Raw genomic sequence first — 17,797 nt, forward strand, 5'->3', positions numbered from 1 at the left:
TAAAAACCTCTTGCCTAACTTAAAATCTTGTCACTTGCTTATAAAAGTAAGTTAATGTATTAAAAAAAAGATTCAAGTGAAGCATTCTTTCTTTACCCCATATTTCATCTTTAGCAAATCCATGATTCTTAGAACGTGTGGTTTGCATTCCTGATGATTTTCTACCAGATGAGAGGTCACAGTAGATGACTTTGTGTCCACCTCTGGGACAAATGCCCATTTGTACCTGAAACAAATGGATTACTTGATAAGAAGACAGGCAGAAAAAAATCCTTGTTTGCATCATACCGAATTTAGTAGAGCACGGGTTTGTTTACAGATAGAGCTGTCATAACTATAATTTTGTGCTATTACCAGAGCCAAACTTAATGATCAAGGTCATTTCTATCATGTCAGTATTTAAATGCAACTGGCTTCAAAAAATTTCCAAGTGTGTGCAAAGTGAAAACAAAGAACAGTCTCCATGTTTCTCTTCTCCCAGTTTTTCCAAGTTAGAGAACCTCCTAATGAGGACGGTGAAATTCTCCTACACTGACAAGACCAATTGTTTTTACAAATATCCCAGATTACATTTGTCTGAGTATCAACATCTGCGCTTGTAAAAGGAACTGATGGCAAAATTAAGTTTAGAAGAAAATAGATCTGGAATTGCTTCAAAGGATAAGAATGGTAACAAGTTGGAGAACAGGCAAGTAATTAGAGGACTCACATTTGAAACAACTGCATCCTGTCAGGTGGAAATGAAAGTGCTGTGTCCAAAAACTTACAAGCTGATAAGTACAAGGACAGCTCATTCTGCTGTATATCAGATCCACTGCCATCACCTGAGGCTTTCTGTTTGCTTACTTTGCTGTTGCTCCTGTGTTAGTTACAATTAAGAAATGTACCATTAAAACATAAATGCACTAAATGTTTTTCATTCAAGAGAAATGTATACATTTACACAAATGAGCACTTATACCTGTGTGCAATAAAAACTATTGCTATTCTGTATTAGCACTGTGATTACTATAAAAGGCTGTTAGAAGAAAAAGTAATCTAAAATACTCAGAAACAATGTCAACATGTTAAAATATTCAAATGCCGACTTAGCATCTCTTCTATTTTGTACGCAATTGAGTAGTACTTATGTCTTTTGAACATATCACTGTTTTAGCTGCTGACATAAATCCTAAACTGTGATTTATCAGTACTAGAAATACACAAGCTAAATAACAAAAAGTCCTGTTGTCTTCTCCCCACCCCAGAGAATTAAATACATAAAGATTTGCAGATCCAGAACAAGCACAATTGTTACCAGCTTTCACAAGTTCTCTATCAGACAAATGGTAATTCTTACTTCGATGGTTCATCTTCCTCAGTTAAATCTTCTTCCAGCTGTAGAAATGTCTGAATCTTTAAAGAAATAAATTATTTATGGGGATGCTGAAACATTCATACAAATCAATCACAAAAAAGATATGCTTCACATAGTATAAGGAATGACAGACTCTCAGTTTACCTTTATGTCTTGCAATGAATTAACAAATCATGCAAGAGATTACATTGGCAACAACAACAAAATGAATCAAAAAGGTATTTCCTGATTACAATGCTAATTCTTTTCCCAAATTATCAGACTAACGTGAAACTATGAAAACATTTCCTTTTTCAAACAGCAGGTGTATTTGGGAGGAAGAAAAATGTGAAAAGGAAAAAAAACACACACTAATTAGTTTCAAATTACTACTTATTCCTTACCAGTTCAGTTACCATAATTGGCCACAACGAGGTTAGATGCTGAGGAGAAATCCTTAACAAAAGAACTCTGAAGAAGAGAAACATCTGTGCGGCAACTATAGAAGTCTGCCCGACACGGAGGTTCTCAGTCAGTCGTTCTGAAATAAACATTAAAAAAAATAGTAGTATTTTCCTGATTGTGTTGTTTTTAGAAATAAAATATGTAGAAGGTCGCAAAACAAAATTTGTGCTTTATAATCAGTTTTATGTTGAGTCCCTTGCACTCTATTAACAAAATTCAGATTCAGAAAAAGTCTGAAGACACAGTAGTTTTATATTGGACAAAATTTTGTCAAAACTGACATTTAAGGAGAGCATCAACAGCTTAAGAGTGGCTGGAAGATTGCCACAGGATAATCATATTTCCAGGTATATTTCCAGACCAAAGGCTTTGGAACCCAGATTCCTGTCACCCTCTTAACGAGATCATCTGTTTGTTAGAACTCGGAGATACACAGCATAATAAATTTTGTAAAAACTTTTAACAAATGAAAGTACGTGTTGGAAAATAGTTGACATTCCTTTCTTACACAATTTATGTATGTGTTACAGCTGAAAAAAAAAAAGGCAGGTGAAATTACAGATCTTACCTTGTATTAAGGGAAGATAGAGATGATACTGATCAATCTCTCCGCTGAAGACAGCAAAAGCTTGCCGCTTTAACAACATTGCTTTTTGCTCAAAGCTTGGGTACAGTTTTAAGGCGCTGCTCTGCATATCTGTAACAGAGATAAGAATTATCTGCGATGTAAATGCTTCTTGGGATTTGGGCTGAAAATAATTCTTATATCATGAAGTCTTTTAAAATGAAAACTTCTCTTTGGGTCTACTGATTAGTGAATTAGTTCTTGCATTGTAAACCTTCAGCTACTGTTTTAGAAGATCTGAAGAAGAGACTAAAGCTGTTTTTTCTTTTGAAGCTCTAGGCAAACGTAACAGGTCCTATCCCACCCTTTTCCCCAGGACTTATTTGCCTACACTCTCCTCAAGCTTGAATTAGAAGTCAAAGCATATTGCTCAAAGGTTTGCTGTACTGGTGCACCACATTCCTACAGCTCGTAAGAGGCTAATAATATTAGAAACTAATTACAAGGACATGTCACAAAGATATGTCTCAAAACTTGCCATAAAAAGCCTAACTGCAAGGATACGTAATGTCTCAGCCAACCTTGCCTAACCCTGCTAAACGGAACAAAGGCAGAGCCTTGCAACAGTACTGAGATCTCGTACCACTGCAAGTGACTTGCTCTAAACTTAGCAAAGCCCACCTACCAGCGCTGCAAAAGTGGTCTGTCAGCAGAGGCAGAAAGAGAGGAAGTCAAGAGTGAACTCAAGACCAAATTCAAAACCAGCTATGTTACCAGCTTTATCAGCTGTGTCTGCAAAACCAGGCCTGGTACGTGACAACCAGCTCTCCTGAACTGCTATATAAGAGCAGCAAGCTCTGTTAGCTATGTGCTTTCACCACTGGCGGTGTGCACTCACCACCAGCAACACCTGGACACCTAGAAGACCACACTCCAGTCGACGGGACACTGTTGAACCTGATGTGATCATCATGGTGGTGAATCTATCTTGCTTATTCTTCCAAACACTTGCTTTGATTTTCCCCCAACACTTCCTGCTTCCACTTTAGCTCTGTCACTTATGCTACCAGTCAATAAAAGATGACCTGATTGACAGCATTTGACCTTGTTTGTGTCTTAATATCACTCTTGGGATCAAAATGATCCCCTATCCTGAATCTGGTGGTGGGTCGGGACCCCACACAGCTCGATGCCAGGACACAGACACCTGCAAAGCCAGCCAAAGTCTCCACAGGAAACAGCTTATGCTACCAGTCAATAAAAGATGACCTGATTGACAGCATTTGACCTTGTTTGTGTCTTAATATCACTCTTGGGATCAAAATGATCCCCTATCCTGAATCTGGTGGTGGGTCGGGACCCCACACAGCTCGATGCCAGGACACAGACACCTGAAAAGCCAGCCAAAGTCTCCACAGGAAACAGCTGCAAAAAGTCACACTTCAGCAATTCAAAATTATGGCAAAATGTGAAGGTGATAGTCCAACACTAGCACTTCTAAACCAAAAATACTTATGGTGTGCTTTACACAAGACCAAAATACAGAATTAACTTAGCACAGCTTTTAATAAGTTAACAGTATAGTAGAAGTAAGTTATCAGCAGCTGATACTTACTCATCAAATCTTTAAACATAGTTTTCTCATGTGTTAGAAGATGATCAATAATGGATCTCCAACTGAATAAGATATAGAAAGAATTAGATAACCAGTTAGGTAACCAGAGAAAGCTTTGTATAGATTCACACCTCAAAAGATTTTGGTCAAACATTTTGTACAAGGAAACAGTTTCTAAATTGTATTCAATATGCAGAGTCTTATCTGGTTTAACATATACTGCATTCTAGGTTCTCCAGCTCTACTGTGTGCAGCTCCCTAATCACTAAGGGCAGTATCAGCATAAGACAAGTTTAATCTTATGCACTATAATGAAAACTTAAGTGCTCATAATGCATTTAGTAGAATTAGTGGTTGAGACCCATTTTTAACATTATTACATTCTGTAAGGCAATACTAAACATAATTTTCTTCCCAATATTAGCCATTCTCCTTTAAAGCCTTTCTTTGCAAATTCAGAATAGAATCTTGGAGTGCTACAATCTCATGTCTTACTGAGTGCATGAAGTGTCCATCTGGAAAAAAGCTGGATCCATATACAACTCTAGAACTTCTTTCTTCCAGGCTCGCTTGGTATAGGCGTATCCACTCAATGAGCTGAGCAACTGAGCACCAGCACGAAAACTAGGAATATTGTAGGCACTGAGGGAAGAGAACAATAATGATAAATATATATATATATACACACATATATATTTACAGTCAAGTTTACGTAACCAGAGAATAAACTCCAGGGTTCCCCAGAACTATGTGTCAGTTCTCATGTCATCATCACCTGAATAAAAATCTCACACTTGAGACTTTTTCTCCTTGTGCTGCCCCACCATCCCATTCCAAATTTGGACATCATGCTCTGCAAGGCACGGTAGAGAAGGAATGTTGGGCTCAAGACAAAGGGACCTGCCATGAACTAATGCTTGTCCTCTGACACCTGAGTTTCACTGAGGACACAGATGCCAAACAGTGCCCTGCTATGAGTCCTTGCTAGGGTAACTGCTTTGCCCAAGGCTGAATGAAGGTTTCAAGCTGGGGAGGTGATGCTCAGATGACAGGAAGATGACTTTTGGTTGAGAAGGGATGCTGTCAAGGTCTTCTTTTGCGAGCTGGCACCACAACTTCACAGAAGGCTTCAGCAGCCCCTGTGTTTTCAAGGTGGGTGGGGGGAGGCTACTGCCTTTTTGTTGAGCCCTGCAACCAAACTCCTGCCAATCTGGGGAGGACAGTGGCATGAAGACAGTCTTGGAGGTTATAGTCCAACCGCTGAGCAGCATGTATGAGTGACATGAAAATCATACAGCCCATCAAGCCAGGCTTGATGAGGGCTCCACATTCTTAACCAGTGATCATCTTGTTATGGTTATGGCTACACAGATCACAAGAACGGCTGGCCTTGCCAAGCTGACACTGGAGAACCATCAGGGGACATCTCTAGGCACCTAAGCAACTTCATCAGGACTCTGATACCCATGTCTTTTGAACCATCAGTCTCAGACCAAAGGGCATAGTAGTATCTTTTTGCAAGAAATGAAAAGCTGGCTGACTCGTGGTGTTCAGATTTCCACTTGCATTGCAGAAGTCATAATGTATCCCCTGCTCCAGTTCACAGGGACATCCTGACAGCAGTGGTGTCCATGACAATTTTAACTGTGTTTCCACATATGGGGCAGAGATGGAACGAGTGTTTGGCTTGCAGCCATTGGCTCGCAGCATGCCAAGCACAGCAGTATGATGCCAGCGTTTCCAGGAACAGTTTCAGGGGTGGCTGTTTGCAGGGTTTTCCATATCTGCTGCAAATAGTGAGGGCACTGCATGCATGCGCACGATGCTATGTGCCCTGGTCAACAAGAGTGACATATACTCCATACGTCAAGAATCTGACTGACTTGGTTAGGGGTGAAGTAGGCAGAAAACATTGTAATAGATAAAATGGAAAATGCACAGATATAATGAATAGAAAATAATAGCTTCTCCAAATTTCTCTGCATCATTTTTAATATATCCCCCTTGAGAGGGAGCAGGGAAATGTCTTCAAACTCTGCTGCCCCCTGAGTCTTGCTGGCTTTAATGATCACTTTCCAGTGACACTCAACCCATCATGCCTTTTAGGTATGTCTGGTTATATCTTCCCTGACTCTCTACACCAGGGGTGTCAAACTCATTTTCACTGGGGGCCACATCAGTCTCGCAGTTGCCTTCAAAAGGCCGAATGTAATTTTAGGAATGTATAAATGTATACGTTATTACATGTGTAACTACTCCTGCATTTATACATTCCTAAATACATTCATATTCATTTATATGTATAAATGTATACGTTATTACATGTGTAACTACTCCTACATTTATACATTCCTAAATACATTCATATTCATTTATACATATAAATGTATACGTTATTACATGTGTAACTACTCCTGCATTTATACATTCCTAAATACATTCATATTCATTTATACGTATAAATGTATACGTTATTACATGTGTAACTACTCCTGCATTTATACATTCCTAAATACATTCATATTCATTTATACGTATAAATGTATACGTTATTACATGTGTAACTACTCCTACATTTAGACATTCCTAAAATTACATTCGGCCCTTTGAAGGCAACTGCGAGACTGATGTGGCCCCCAGTGAAAATGAGTTTGATGCCCCTGCTCTATACCATTTTTTGCTCTTTATACTGGCAGGTGGTTTTGACTGTGAGCTAAGTAATGCTCAAGACAATCCCCACTCCCCTGCAAGCTGTGGCTGATGGTCTCCCACACCTCAGCATAGATTGGTCTGCTCAGAAAAATGTAGTAGCCAAAAGGGAGCAGCCAGGAGGAGGTAAAGCTGGATACCTGCTAGAGCAGCAGCAGCTGCAACTCAGGAAAATGGAACTGGTGGTGAGTAGAGAAGGGAAGGGTTGCTTCCTGACATTTGGCAGAGAGCTGCTAGAAAAAGGAGTTATTTGCTTTCTAAGAAATCTGTGAATAGCACTGGGAGAAAAGCAGGGAGAGATGCTTGAGGAACCAGGACCAACTACTGATAAGGCCCTGGAAGATGGAAAGGAAACCCTCCTTCCTCCTGTTCCTGTGGGGAAAAAGGTTAAACTGTTCATATGAGAGAGAATATCATCCATCTCTCCCACAACTATGCTTTTAGCTGAAAAACTAGGCAGCGTATAAGAAGATATCGTACTCTTCTTACATTATGATGAGTCTTGTGACCTGCCTAGTGCTCTGTTGCCCCATCCCACAGCCTCTCTCCATTACCTAACATACACACAAAGGGGAGCTTTAAGTAAAGGCCGAAAACCCAGATGGATGTAACACCCACAGCTAAGCAGAAACAGCTGTCACAAAGCTCAAACAACAAAAGCTTTCAGTTCCTGGGGGAAATACAATTTGTTCCTTATTAGAATGCAAAAAGGGCAGAGGACAAACAGAAGAAAAAGCCTTACAGTGTGCTAAAAAGGTCTTACAGTGTGCTAGAAAAAAAATCAGACTTAAGAAAAGTCACATGTGCAGAGAGAGAAGTCACCTGTGGTTGCGTAGATAGGGAAATACATAATAAAGCAAACGTGAAATCAATGGCACAGCTTTCTCCTTCTCGTCGCTCCGGTAAACCATGTCCAAAAGAGAAGCAAGAACCTTAAAAATGAAAAGAATGTCTCTTTAAACCTCAAGTTGGTATTTCTGACAAAAGGGGAAAGCATGCCATATTTCAGGATAGAATGTATATGCACATGGGATGCCTCAATAAAGATTTAAGCTATCATTTAATCTACCAGGAAAACCTAATGTATTCCTCTGCTCAATAATGTCAATAAACAACCACCCCCAGGTGAGAGAAGTAACTACAACACTGGTTCCTACTTACTTCTGCAAGGAGAGAAAGAGCTTGGACACTGTATATTGAAGGAGCAGAGGCAGAAACCATTGAAGACGGTGCCACTGATGCATCTAAAAGAGGAAAAATCATTTAGTTTTCCATTCAGACATGTTTAAATTTTGCTATTTCCTATTTTTCTTCCCAAACAGAACTGTTATTTGCAAATTGCTAGTACAGTGAAATGCTTCTGGGCATGTTGCCATAATGACATATGTCATGCCCCATGCTGTCCTGTCCCATGTACTGCATGCACCCGCAGTAAGTTTTCCTCTGTCTTATATACAATCTGCAGATATTTACCCAGTTGGCTTAGGCTGACATTGTTATTGGAGGATAATGCATTTTTTTTGTTTTACTTTTTGTCTGTATTACTCTTGTCTCATGCAATCTACACATTATCAAACACGTTGTACTCTTCAATGACTTAAGCAGAAGAGACAACAGAAGAAGGTCGTACAAAATCACATTACCATTCACATCTTCAACGTTGAAATCATCTGGTAGAATCTGAGGCTGAGCTTTCACTTCTAAGTTCCGGCTCAGCCAGCTAGTCTGTTCCAGAGAAGAACCAGCAACAGTCCCTACAGCCTCCAAGATTTTTTGGGTCACTTCCTGTAACGTAACCAGATAAGGTGGTATCAGATGAAAGCTATCATCAGTTGGCCAATCCAACAAAGTCATTTTTATATGGTACATGTCAGGAGGATCGGAAGTAGGCACTTTTATCTCTTCAAAACATAAATGCTTCCCCTTAGCTGTCTGTGCTCTCAAGATAAGTAACTACTGTTCACTTCAAATAAGAACAGGCAAGAAAATGAGAAGCAGAAAAAACTTGAAGTTAGCTTAGGAGGTTTTAGTAATGATTTTCAATGCAAGTCATAACCATCAACATAGTATCCAATTGGCATCTGTCCTACCAGGCTTTACACATTGGCTGTCATCTGTCAAACACATGATCTGAATTGTTCAGCCCCTCAGAAAGGGTATACCAATGCCTTTGTTGTTTTGAACACTGTTCTTTTTTATTACTTTTATATTTGGAGAGCATTAACTGAGGCAGAGCATTAAGCAAGGAAGGGTTTTATTTTATCGCAATCCATTCGTTCATATTTAGGTCTTTCTATTAGGGGTAAGCAAGACATAGCATTGAACTATGTGCATAGTCACACTTCAGCATATTTAATTCCCAGTGAAATGAAAAGCTGGTCACTCTAATGAAACCAAACCCCAAATATCCAAAGCAAAGCAGAGGCCACTTGTGAAGAGGCTATAAGATGGTAAGATGAAAAAATATCTTTTTATCATCATTGTCATTTTGCTGGCAACTCTCTGAAGCAGAAGGGGAGACCTAATTTCTCTGTTGGCGCACAAAAATACTATAACCAGAACACTGTCTCACCTCATACATAGCATGATGTTGGCTCAGAGCCAAAACGGCACCCACACAGGTAGTGCTTAAACAGTTCTGGTGAAATTACAACCAGTATAGGAAGAGAATCCGCTTCCACTGCACCCTTTCCTTATATAAAAGGCGAGCTGACAGTCATTTACATTGCCAAACACAGCTATGAGCTTCAAGGATAATTACACTACTAATTTGCCTAGATAGTTTTGAGATTTCAATACTTACACATATGACATAAAGTCATGACATCACACTTGTGTTATGATTTAATTTTTGGGAAAAATCATAAAATTACCCAGGCAAAATACCTTTGAAAAGTCCATAGTTACCACTATGATTTCATGTATTTTTGATAAAATTTTGATAGAGATATTCTGTGCGTCATGTCTTTCATATGTAGGTCTGCCATGTTTACCAAGCCTAAGCCAAAACATGTGGATGGACATTCACACATTCTAAAAGCACACGGGAACTCAGACACAAAGTGCAGATCAGGCCATCTCCACTTTTACTTAGATGTACAGTGCCAGATTTATGAACTTAAAGGAATATATGTGTACACTGTACCTGCAAGTCTTTTTGGTCTTTTTTGTTTTCTAGAGTAGGTGTCCTAGTCACAAAGTCATTCAGCGTACTGTGGAAAAATCAATTCACTCCGAGTTAGTAACTGGACAAGTCTACTCAACACATCTGTAAACCTTCTCTCTTACACAGTACCTGAGAAGAAGAAAGTGTCCAGGAGGAGCCAAGTTCAACTGCACAGACTCTTTGAGAAGTCCTAGTAAGGACTGGAAGTTCTCCTGCAAGGCTGAGACAGGCAGTCTGCCAAAAAGCAATACCAAAACAGACCCAAGTCTGAAGTTAGAGTTGAAGAAAAACAGAAAACCATCATACATAGGTAGCTCGGTCATCTAAAAGCTTCCATCAAGATCAGTCCTTTAGATCCTGCCCCTTTCTAACTGATCTCCTCTCCCAAGTAGCAAGTGCTAGGATTAGAGGTAATGGCCTCAAGTTGCACCAGGGAAGGTTCAGATTGGATATTAGGAAACTTTGGTTCATGGAAAGTGTTGTCAGGCACTGGAACAGGCTGCCCAGGGAAGTGGTGGAGTCACCATCCCTGGAGGTGTTTAAAGGACATATAGGTGAGGATCTTAGAGACATGGTTTAGTGCCAGAGTTAGGTTAATGGTTGGACTTGATGATCTTGAGGGTCTCTTCCACCCAGCATGATTCTATGATTCTATCTGGCAGCACAGGCAATATGCATACATCAGTAAATGCAAGCAGCACATGCATTATGCCAGCCAGCACTGTAAGAGAGCCGGGTCGTCAGGGGGAAGAAAAGGAATAAAGTTTAGCTAACCACTTCACTGCATGCCAGCTTACTTTATCTGCATGGCTTATTGTGCACTGTATATTGTACAGTCTGATATAACTCAAGGCTTCCATCTGAGAAAAGCCAAGTATGTAAAGAAGAGTTTTAATCAAAGGACTATTTCCAATCAACTGCCTTGACCCACTGTGTCCAGCAGAGACTGCAGCCATTGCAGTTTCATTTAATTTAGAAGTTCTCTATCCATTCATCTAGCAACACAGAACAGATAAGGAGAAAGATCCTAAGAAATTATACAAGTATCTTGCTAATGAGATGCCTCAAGTATGGTGCTCTCTTAGTAGGAAATGAGGCTTTCAGACTGGCATTATCAACAGATCAATGGCACTTAATTTCATAGCGCAGTTATTCTGTGTATGTTACTTAATAACGAAATGGCAATAACCATTTCCTACATGAAGGTGTTTTGTGACATTGTAACATAAAGATCAAAGTAAAGGAGAAATAGTGATGCTGGCTGTTATCCTAACTAGAGTAAACCAGAAAATTCTCTTTTATAGTGACTGAATTACCTTTGAATGAAAGCATAACTGAACTGCAGCATTGGAATATCTACAAGAGAAGATTTCTGAAAAATAAAAGCAAAAACCATTATTTGCCATCAGGGAAAAAAAAAAAAAAAAGGTCCAAGCTGTTGAGTAACAGCTGTGGTTAACACATCATTCTTAGAAACCACTTGTACTCCAACAGGTGACCAACTATGATAAAACTATCTATACAGCAGTACAGGGGAATTCAGAGCTTCAACAGAGGACTCTGGTTCAGAAGCTGTCACGTTACTTTGAAATGGTACTCCTACAATGGTGTGCATAGTGGCAAAACTGGTTTCCTTGAAAACCAATTAGAATGTAGCGAACTCAATGTGAAGTATTTCTAACTGTTCAGGTAAGCGTAGAAAGACAGAAATGTGTCATTGAGTTGTAGATCTGCAGCAGCTTTATGAAAATTGTCAGCATCTTTAGTACTGGAGAACCCCACACTTTTTCATTACCAGCAACTTTTTTAGCAAAATATTCTGAAGAACCTATTTACATTGATGCATCAAAACACAAAACCCCACATTCTGTAGAGTACAACTTATTCAGGAACAAAAGAGAATCACACATTACAAAAAAAAACCCCAAACAAACCAAAACAAAAAAAGCACAACAAAACCAAAACAAACAAACAAACAAACAAAGCAAACACAAAAAAAACCTCTCAGTCTAACAATATTTAGAAGACACATTGGAATAGATCCAGGATATAATATATTAAGAAAAGGGAATTAGCTTCATGGTTACCTCTTCGCCCTTGATTTGTGATGGTTTCTTGACTACCTCTTTGACCAGATGTAATATAGTGTCAATTTTCAATGTGTTAAGTGCACATATTAAGTCCACAAGAATAAGCTGAGATGAACTAGCCACCGGAAGAATCTAACGAAACAAAAAAAAGACACACCTCTCAGATGACTGTACCAGGCAAAACATGAAGTTGAGAAAACAGCCTTTTGTGTAACTACTCAAATAGTAATATTTATACAAAATGTAAATTAGATAAGTTAAATCAAGCATGCAAAAATTTGCCATATACTGATCTTCTCCCAACACCTTCATGAAAACAACCTCATTATGCTCAAATTAAAGTAGAAAAGAAAGAGGTGTTGTATTCAGAATAAATACTCAGTTCCAGAGAATACAACTCTAACCTTTCTTTGGAAATGCAGCTCATTCAAGACCTTTAAAATATAATTGGCAAGTTGCAATCCCAAGATTATAATCCAGTATTGAATAAAAAAATGACTAATACAATCAGACTCAAACTGCCACACTGTCCTTTTTACTTGATTACTTATTTATGTTTAATTCCATTCCTGATGCTTTGTGGAATTACATACAAATAAGAGCGTTTCAGATTTTTCAGTGGCTTGCCATTGACACAAGTAGAAAACCCCCAAAGAATCAATAAAGAAGCCCGGAGTTTAGAACTCATCGTATAAATGTAACATTTGCCTTTACACTGGAAAACTAAGGGTGCCTTTCTTTAGTTTCACCTTGATTTTACTTTGATTCTTGTGAGGTTTCTTGCTATTCCATACTGCTGCAATTGCTGCCATCAACTGAATTCCAAGTTGTGCTGTCAACGGATTGATGAAGTCCAGTATTTTATTTCTTAATGTCTATAGGGAGAAAAAAAAAACAACTGTCAATGCTAAAATTTGTAAGGCAAAGGCTATCTCATGGTCTGTAAAATATTCTTCCTTTTCCCAAGACGTTAAGAAATTACACCACAACAAAAGAATCTCTTTATATGCCTCACAGACAGACAAGTTTTGATAATTTATTTATGAGTTAGTATATCCTTCTTAGAGATGGAAGTCACATTTGTTGGAAGAGAGATTGCAAAACAGAAAAAATAAATACTTGTGTTATATTTGCTCTTTTCCTACAAATATTTGTCATTACTATGATTTAGCAATATTGAAAAAAGAAGGGGAAAGTCTAGTATCTTTATTTCTTCAAGTACATGTTCTCCTGCCTGTGGCAGGTGCAGATAATTCAGAGGTGGTTGGCTCTAGAGTAGCTATTAACAGAAGCTCACAGAACAAAGCAAAACATTAAACAAATCAGGTAAGGGTGCAGATGGGCAAAAAGAACAGCAAAAAGTCTGCTTCTGTAGGTAGGTACTCTGCAAGCCTGTAGCTCATGGGAGTTCTTCAAAAATTCTTTGTGGTCCAATAGCAAAACTATTCCTATGAGCTCTATGTAAAATGCACTATGAGGGAAAGGATAACAAGGATGATGAGATACGCAGCAGTTTAAAAGAACTCCTACCTTGGTTGCTTTAAAGTAGACTGAAGAAGAGCCTTTTGTTGTTCCAAAGAAGTCAGTTGGCCTTTTTTGAGAGTCTTCCCTCTTTATAACGCTCCAAAGAAGGGACATGGTATTGATAATGCGAGGCAATTCTTCCAAAATGGCATTCCTAGCGTTTCTCAGGTTTGCAGGTTCCGCTAAACATGATGACTAGAAAAAACAAGTATATGAATATTAAAATACATTATATTAGGTACCACAGAGTGACTGTTTTAATTCTATAATTAGGAGAATTATAGTCAACTTTTGTAATGACAACTTTTAAAATAATTCAACCAGTCTACTCCTTAAATACATTGCTTCTGTTAGAGTCTACTGAATTTGCTGTTCACTATTTTGGTACAGACAGACTAACACTTGTGTGACCAAGATCACCATTAACATCTTCTGCTTAAAATTCACGTGCCTGTCTCAAAAAAAATTCAGTCGCCCTCTCACACACTTTTATTTAGTTCATTCCCCTTGGTGTGCTGTAAGGCTTACTTAAAGTTATCTTCTTGTACAAGTGCTGCTTTACTACTTATATTCACCTCTGGATGAAAAAGGGATGCATACTATGACAAACTAGTGCTGAGGTGTCAAGCAAGCGGTAGATGTTAAGCACTCACCTTTTTAGTTTGATTAGGGTGATCCAGAAGGCAGAAGTGACCAATGGTTGTCAGACCTTCCAAAAGGGTTAGTGGGTAATCAGGTGTAACATTTTCTCTTTTAGAAGTTAAGCTTTGCAGAGAAAGGCGGGGGGGGATGGATAAAAAAGAAGGTTAACAGGCCAAGTGGTATTTCCTTGATTAAAAATTGCATCAGAAACCTGTTTCTATTCAATAGCTAAAAGAATACTGGAATGACCAGCCAGGAATATCAACACAAAGCATTCACAAACTATGCTTGGACAACCCGTTTTCCTGTCTAGATCTTTTAGAATATTATTCCCCAGGTGACCATAAATCTTTAGTGTCTGATTATTTTCCCCTATTCCTTTCACTTACTGCCTGTTCTGAATAGTATCACTGTATTTTTCTTCTTCAGGGTGTCTCTCCTCAATTAGTCACCCAAAATCCTTAGTCTTGTCAAAACTGGGAACTTGTTTTCTACTTGGACGGCAGGCAGGGGAGGACACGAATTATCACAGATGCTGGTTCCCTCTCCTCTCTTCCTCCAGCCGCAGGGAGCCCTGCTGCACTGATACTGCCTCTGCCTCACCTGGGCTCAATGGATAGCCAGCTGCACAGGCAGCAAGGTTTGAGGATCAAACTCTGGCAGCTACAACACTAAACCAGTGAGTTACTATGCACCACTCTGTAGTAAGGGGAACCTTTCAGCATAATAAATCCCACACTGCAGACTCTTACCTTGCAGATGTTTTTGCAGATGTCTTCACAGCTTCATTTTCATACTGTTTGACAAGATCATCCAGGTTTTTACATATCTGTACAACAAATGGTGCCACAGTCCAGCCTAAAGACTTCCCAAAATAGGGCAGGGAACATGTGACTAAGCCTACCCAAGTGGGATGCATCCCGTAGCCATACTCTGGTTGCAAACCTCTAACCACAGCAGAGACGAACAATCCCTGTGAAGTTATTGGGTGTGGATAGACATACTGCATTGCACCGATAGCCTGCTGGAAATTAAGAGCCTGCTGCCATTCCTTAGAGAGGTCTGGCTGATTCTCCTGCTCCTCATGAGTCTGTCCAAGATGGTGCTCCAAGACAATCAATACCTGCAAGAGCTTCAGCAGCTCAATCTGGAGTGGATGTTCGCTCCATATTTGATCATGCCCAAAATTGATTACGGTCTCTTCAAAGAGTTCTTCATCAGGAACATTATTAATTCCATCTGCCATGAGCAGTTCATACCGTTTCTGACTTGTATACATAGATGCAGACAAAGAAAGAAGAACAAACTCTTGAATTTTGCATCTTCCTAGCAAATTGCGTATGAACTCGACGTTCTTACTCTCTGCTGCCTTTGCCATGGTAGCTAGCTGGCTCACCACTCTAATCAGGACTTCCACACTTTTCACCTGAACGTCTCTGTTGCCAAGCACATCTCTGTGTGTGACCTTCAAGTAGCATGGATAATATGAGCGCAGAAAACTGAGACAGAGGTAAGTGAGCAATTCTATTAGAAGAGAATGGGGGTACATGGTTGGGGACTGAGTCTGAAGCTTGCCATAAAAACTCTGCCCTACAAGAGCTTCCTGATGGCGAGCTAAGAGATTGTAAATAAGATTCAAATGTGCTGTGGAACTGGTATCCATGCTTGTACTAGCTACAGCTTCAATAAATTCTTTAGGGTTTGTTTTAAGCACTGCCTCCAGAACAGAAAAAGCATACAATACTCTCTTAGAATCATAAGGCTGCAAATATAAGAGCATGTGTTTGAATAAAGCCTCAATCATCTCCTGTTTTTCCTTCTGCTGCTTGAGCAACCTAGAATGGGTAATTTCCTGGAGCTCCAAGTCCACCTCTTCATCACTTGACAGAGACTCTGATGCTTGAGTCCTCTCAGAGTCAGCACGCACAAGGTTTAGGGCTACACTGGATTTGGAACTTTCAGGAAGGAATGCATTGAGAGACCTCACATGGCTAATGGTCTCTTTGCCGTCAGTTGCAGCACTGTCATTGTCTTCGTTGCTCACTTCTTGCAGCTCCAGAGAAGGAGAAAAAGAGGACGTATTTTCACTATCATGGCCTGTGCTGGTGTCTGCTGATTCTGTGTGCTCACTATTATCTTCGTCACCATCTGCTTCATGTGAAGTTACTGGATTAGAAGAGCCATTGTTTTCAGACTGTTCAGTTTTCAGCTCCAGCTTCTCTGGATCTTTTTCCACTTCTGCCCAAATTGCTTCTCTATCCACTGTAGTAAACTGGCTCAATGGAAGGTTTTCCTCAGAATTGCTCTCAGAGATGCCAGACTCTTTCAAAGAGGGCTTTTTCTTGCAAAGCCAATCACGTATATCTGCTGGAAAAAATTATTATTTTTTATCAAAAAGAGCATGTATTTGTCCATTTCACACAACATGTTTTATATTGAATAAAATTCATAGGAAAAAAAAGGTTAAAAGGCTACTCTGCTCTAGTCTACTATTAATTGTAATAACTGGAGCTAAAAAAAGCTGGGTTAAGGCAAGAATTATCTTTTTTTTTAAGTGGTAAAGCAGTTCTAACCTACTGTAAGCACAAGATAATAGGACTAAAACAAAAAGCACATGTTGTTTCTCTTATGCTGTGATTCCCTCGATGTGAAACCTTTTTATGCTTCCTGAGCACAACGTGTTTATGGAGATCAGGAGGGAAATGCAAAGGATAGCAAACAAGGATTTTTTTTTTTTTTAAAGAGCTAATGTTTTCCTTCATTACATGCTGTGGAACAAGAAAGGAATATATTAGCTCCGTGTTTGGATAGCATCTAATAAACAGGTCCCTTTGGATGCTGTAAATGTCTGCCACATAACTATTTGGCAATCAAGACAGAAAAACAATTACGCAAGCCAACAGCTAGGTTAAGAGTAATAAGACAGACAGGTGACACAGAATCTTTATTTATACAAAAGCACCAGACACTTCCCCTGTCTGCTCCAGGAAAAAACCTTGGCTTCTTGGGCCAAAAGGTGCAGTGTCTCATATCCATACCACTTCCAGCAATCCCAAATCCAAACAGACTTCCCAGCAATCCCAAACCTGAATAGACTTTCCCACCAGTCTTTGCAGGACTCCGCACTTGGAGCGAACCCCGGCTCCGTACCTGTCTCAGTCTTCCTCAGCTGCCCCCACAGATCTCTGTCACATTTGTCTATTCCACATTTGACACACAGGTCGTATGTGGTTCACAATGGTTCTCATTACAAGTCTTAAAATAGACATCTTCCAGCTGTCAAATTTATCCTGCCAAGGTAAAGACTCCCTGCCACATTCCTAAATTTGTGTGGCTGCAGGTCATCTTCAATTCCAAACACCTCTCTTTGCTTCTACATCCTAGCTCTGGGATACCTCAAGACTTATGCCACAAAGGCTCAGCTCTCCTCTTGAATCAAGATGGATATTCTTCGGGAAAGCCATTTTAATTTTTAGAAGTTAGCAGAATTAGTTTTGTGCGTGTGTGTGTGTGTGTGTGTGTGTGTTGTGCCCTAAACAGCAAGATCTCCCTAAAATGTTCCTCACAACCTGTATGATTAGTTTAACATGATGCCAAATAAAGAAACCTGGTATGAGCGTGCATGGTGTGCTAAGGCAAGACTGGGCAGAGAGAGTAAGATCTGCCTGTCCATCCTGCCTACTGG

General features: G+C 39.5%; 1 protein-coding gene across 5 annotated transcripts in view; it reads right to left on the reverse strand.

The window, feature by feature from the left end:
• Positions 1 to 17,797, reverse strand: part of DOP1B (DOP1 leucine zipper like protein B) — a 52,761-nt gene that overhangs the window by 3,876 nt on the left and 31,088 nt on the right. For 3 of the 5 annotated variants that reach the window (XM_082044532.1, XM_082044531.1, XM_082044534.1), the window contains 18 exons: positions 14,865 to 16,479; positions 14,124 to 14,235; positions 13,477 to 13,665; positions 12,696 to 12,821; positions 11,944 to 12,078; positions 11,173 to 11,228; positions 9,986 to 10,090; positions 9,836 to 9,902; positions 8,334 to 8,475; positions 7,852 to 7,934; positions 7,513 to 7,622; positions 4,477 to 4,623; positions 3,982 to 4,043; positions 2,370 to 2,498; positions 1,741 to 1,877; positions 1,340 to 1,395; positions 710 to 859; positions 97 to 226 (listed from right to left, as the gene is read on the reverse strand). In XM_082044532.1, coding sequence (XP_081900658.1) covers positions 97 to 226; positions 710 to 859; positions 1,340 to 1,395; positions 1,741 to 1,877; positions 2,370 to 2,498; positions 3,982 to 4,043; positions 4,477 to 4,623; positions 7,513 to 7,622; positions 7,852 to 7,934; positions 8,334 to 8,475; positions 9,836 to 9,902; positions 9,986 to 10,090; positions 11,173 to 11,228; positions 11,944 to 12,078; positions 12,696 to 12,821; positions 13,477 to 13,665; positions 14,124 to 14,235; positions 14,865 to 16,479 — 3,551 coding nt within the window. Of the gene's footprint in view, positions 1 to 96; positions 227 to 709; positions 860 to 1,339; positions 1,396 to 1,740; positions 1,878 to 2,369; positions 2,499 to 3,981; positions 4,044 to 4,476; positions 4,624 to 7,512; positions 7,623 to 7,851; positions 7,935 to 8,333; positions 8,476 to 9,835; positions 9,903 to 9,985; positions 10,091 to 11,172; positions 11,229 to 11,943; positions 12,079 to 12,695; positions 12,822 to 13,476; positions 13,666 to 14,123; positions 14,236 to 14,864; positions 16,480 to 17,797 lie in introns of those variants that run through there. The other 2 variants (XM_082044533.1, XR_014183236.1) reach the window with 2 other exon arrangements.

The sequence above is a fragment of the Streptopelia decaocto genome (assembly GCF_964273445.1).
Source record: "Streptopelia decaocto genome assembly, chromosome: 1".
Taxonomy (NCBI): Eukaryota; Metazoa; Chordata; class Aves; order Columbiformes; family Columbidae; genus Streptopelia; species Streptopelia decaocto.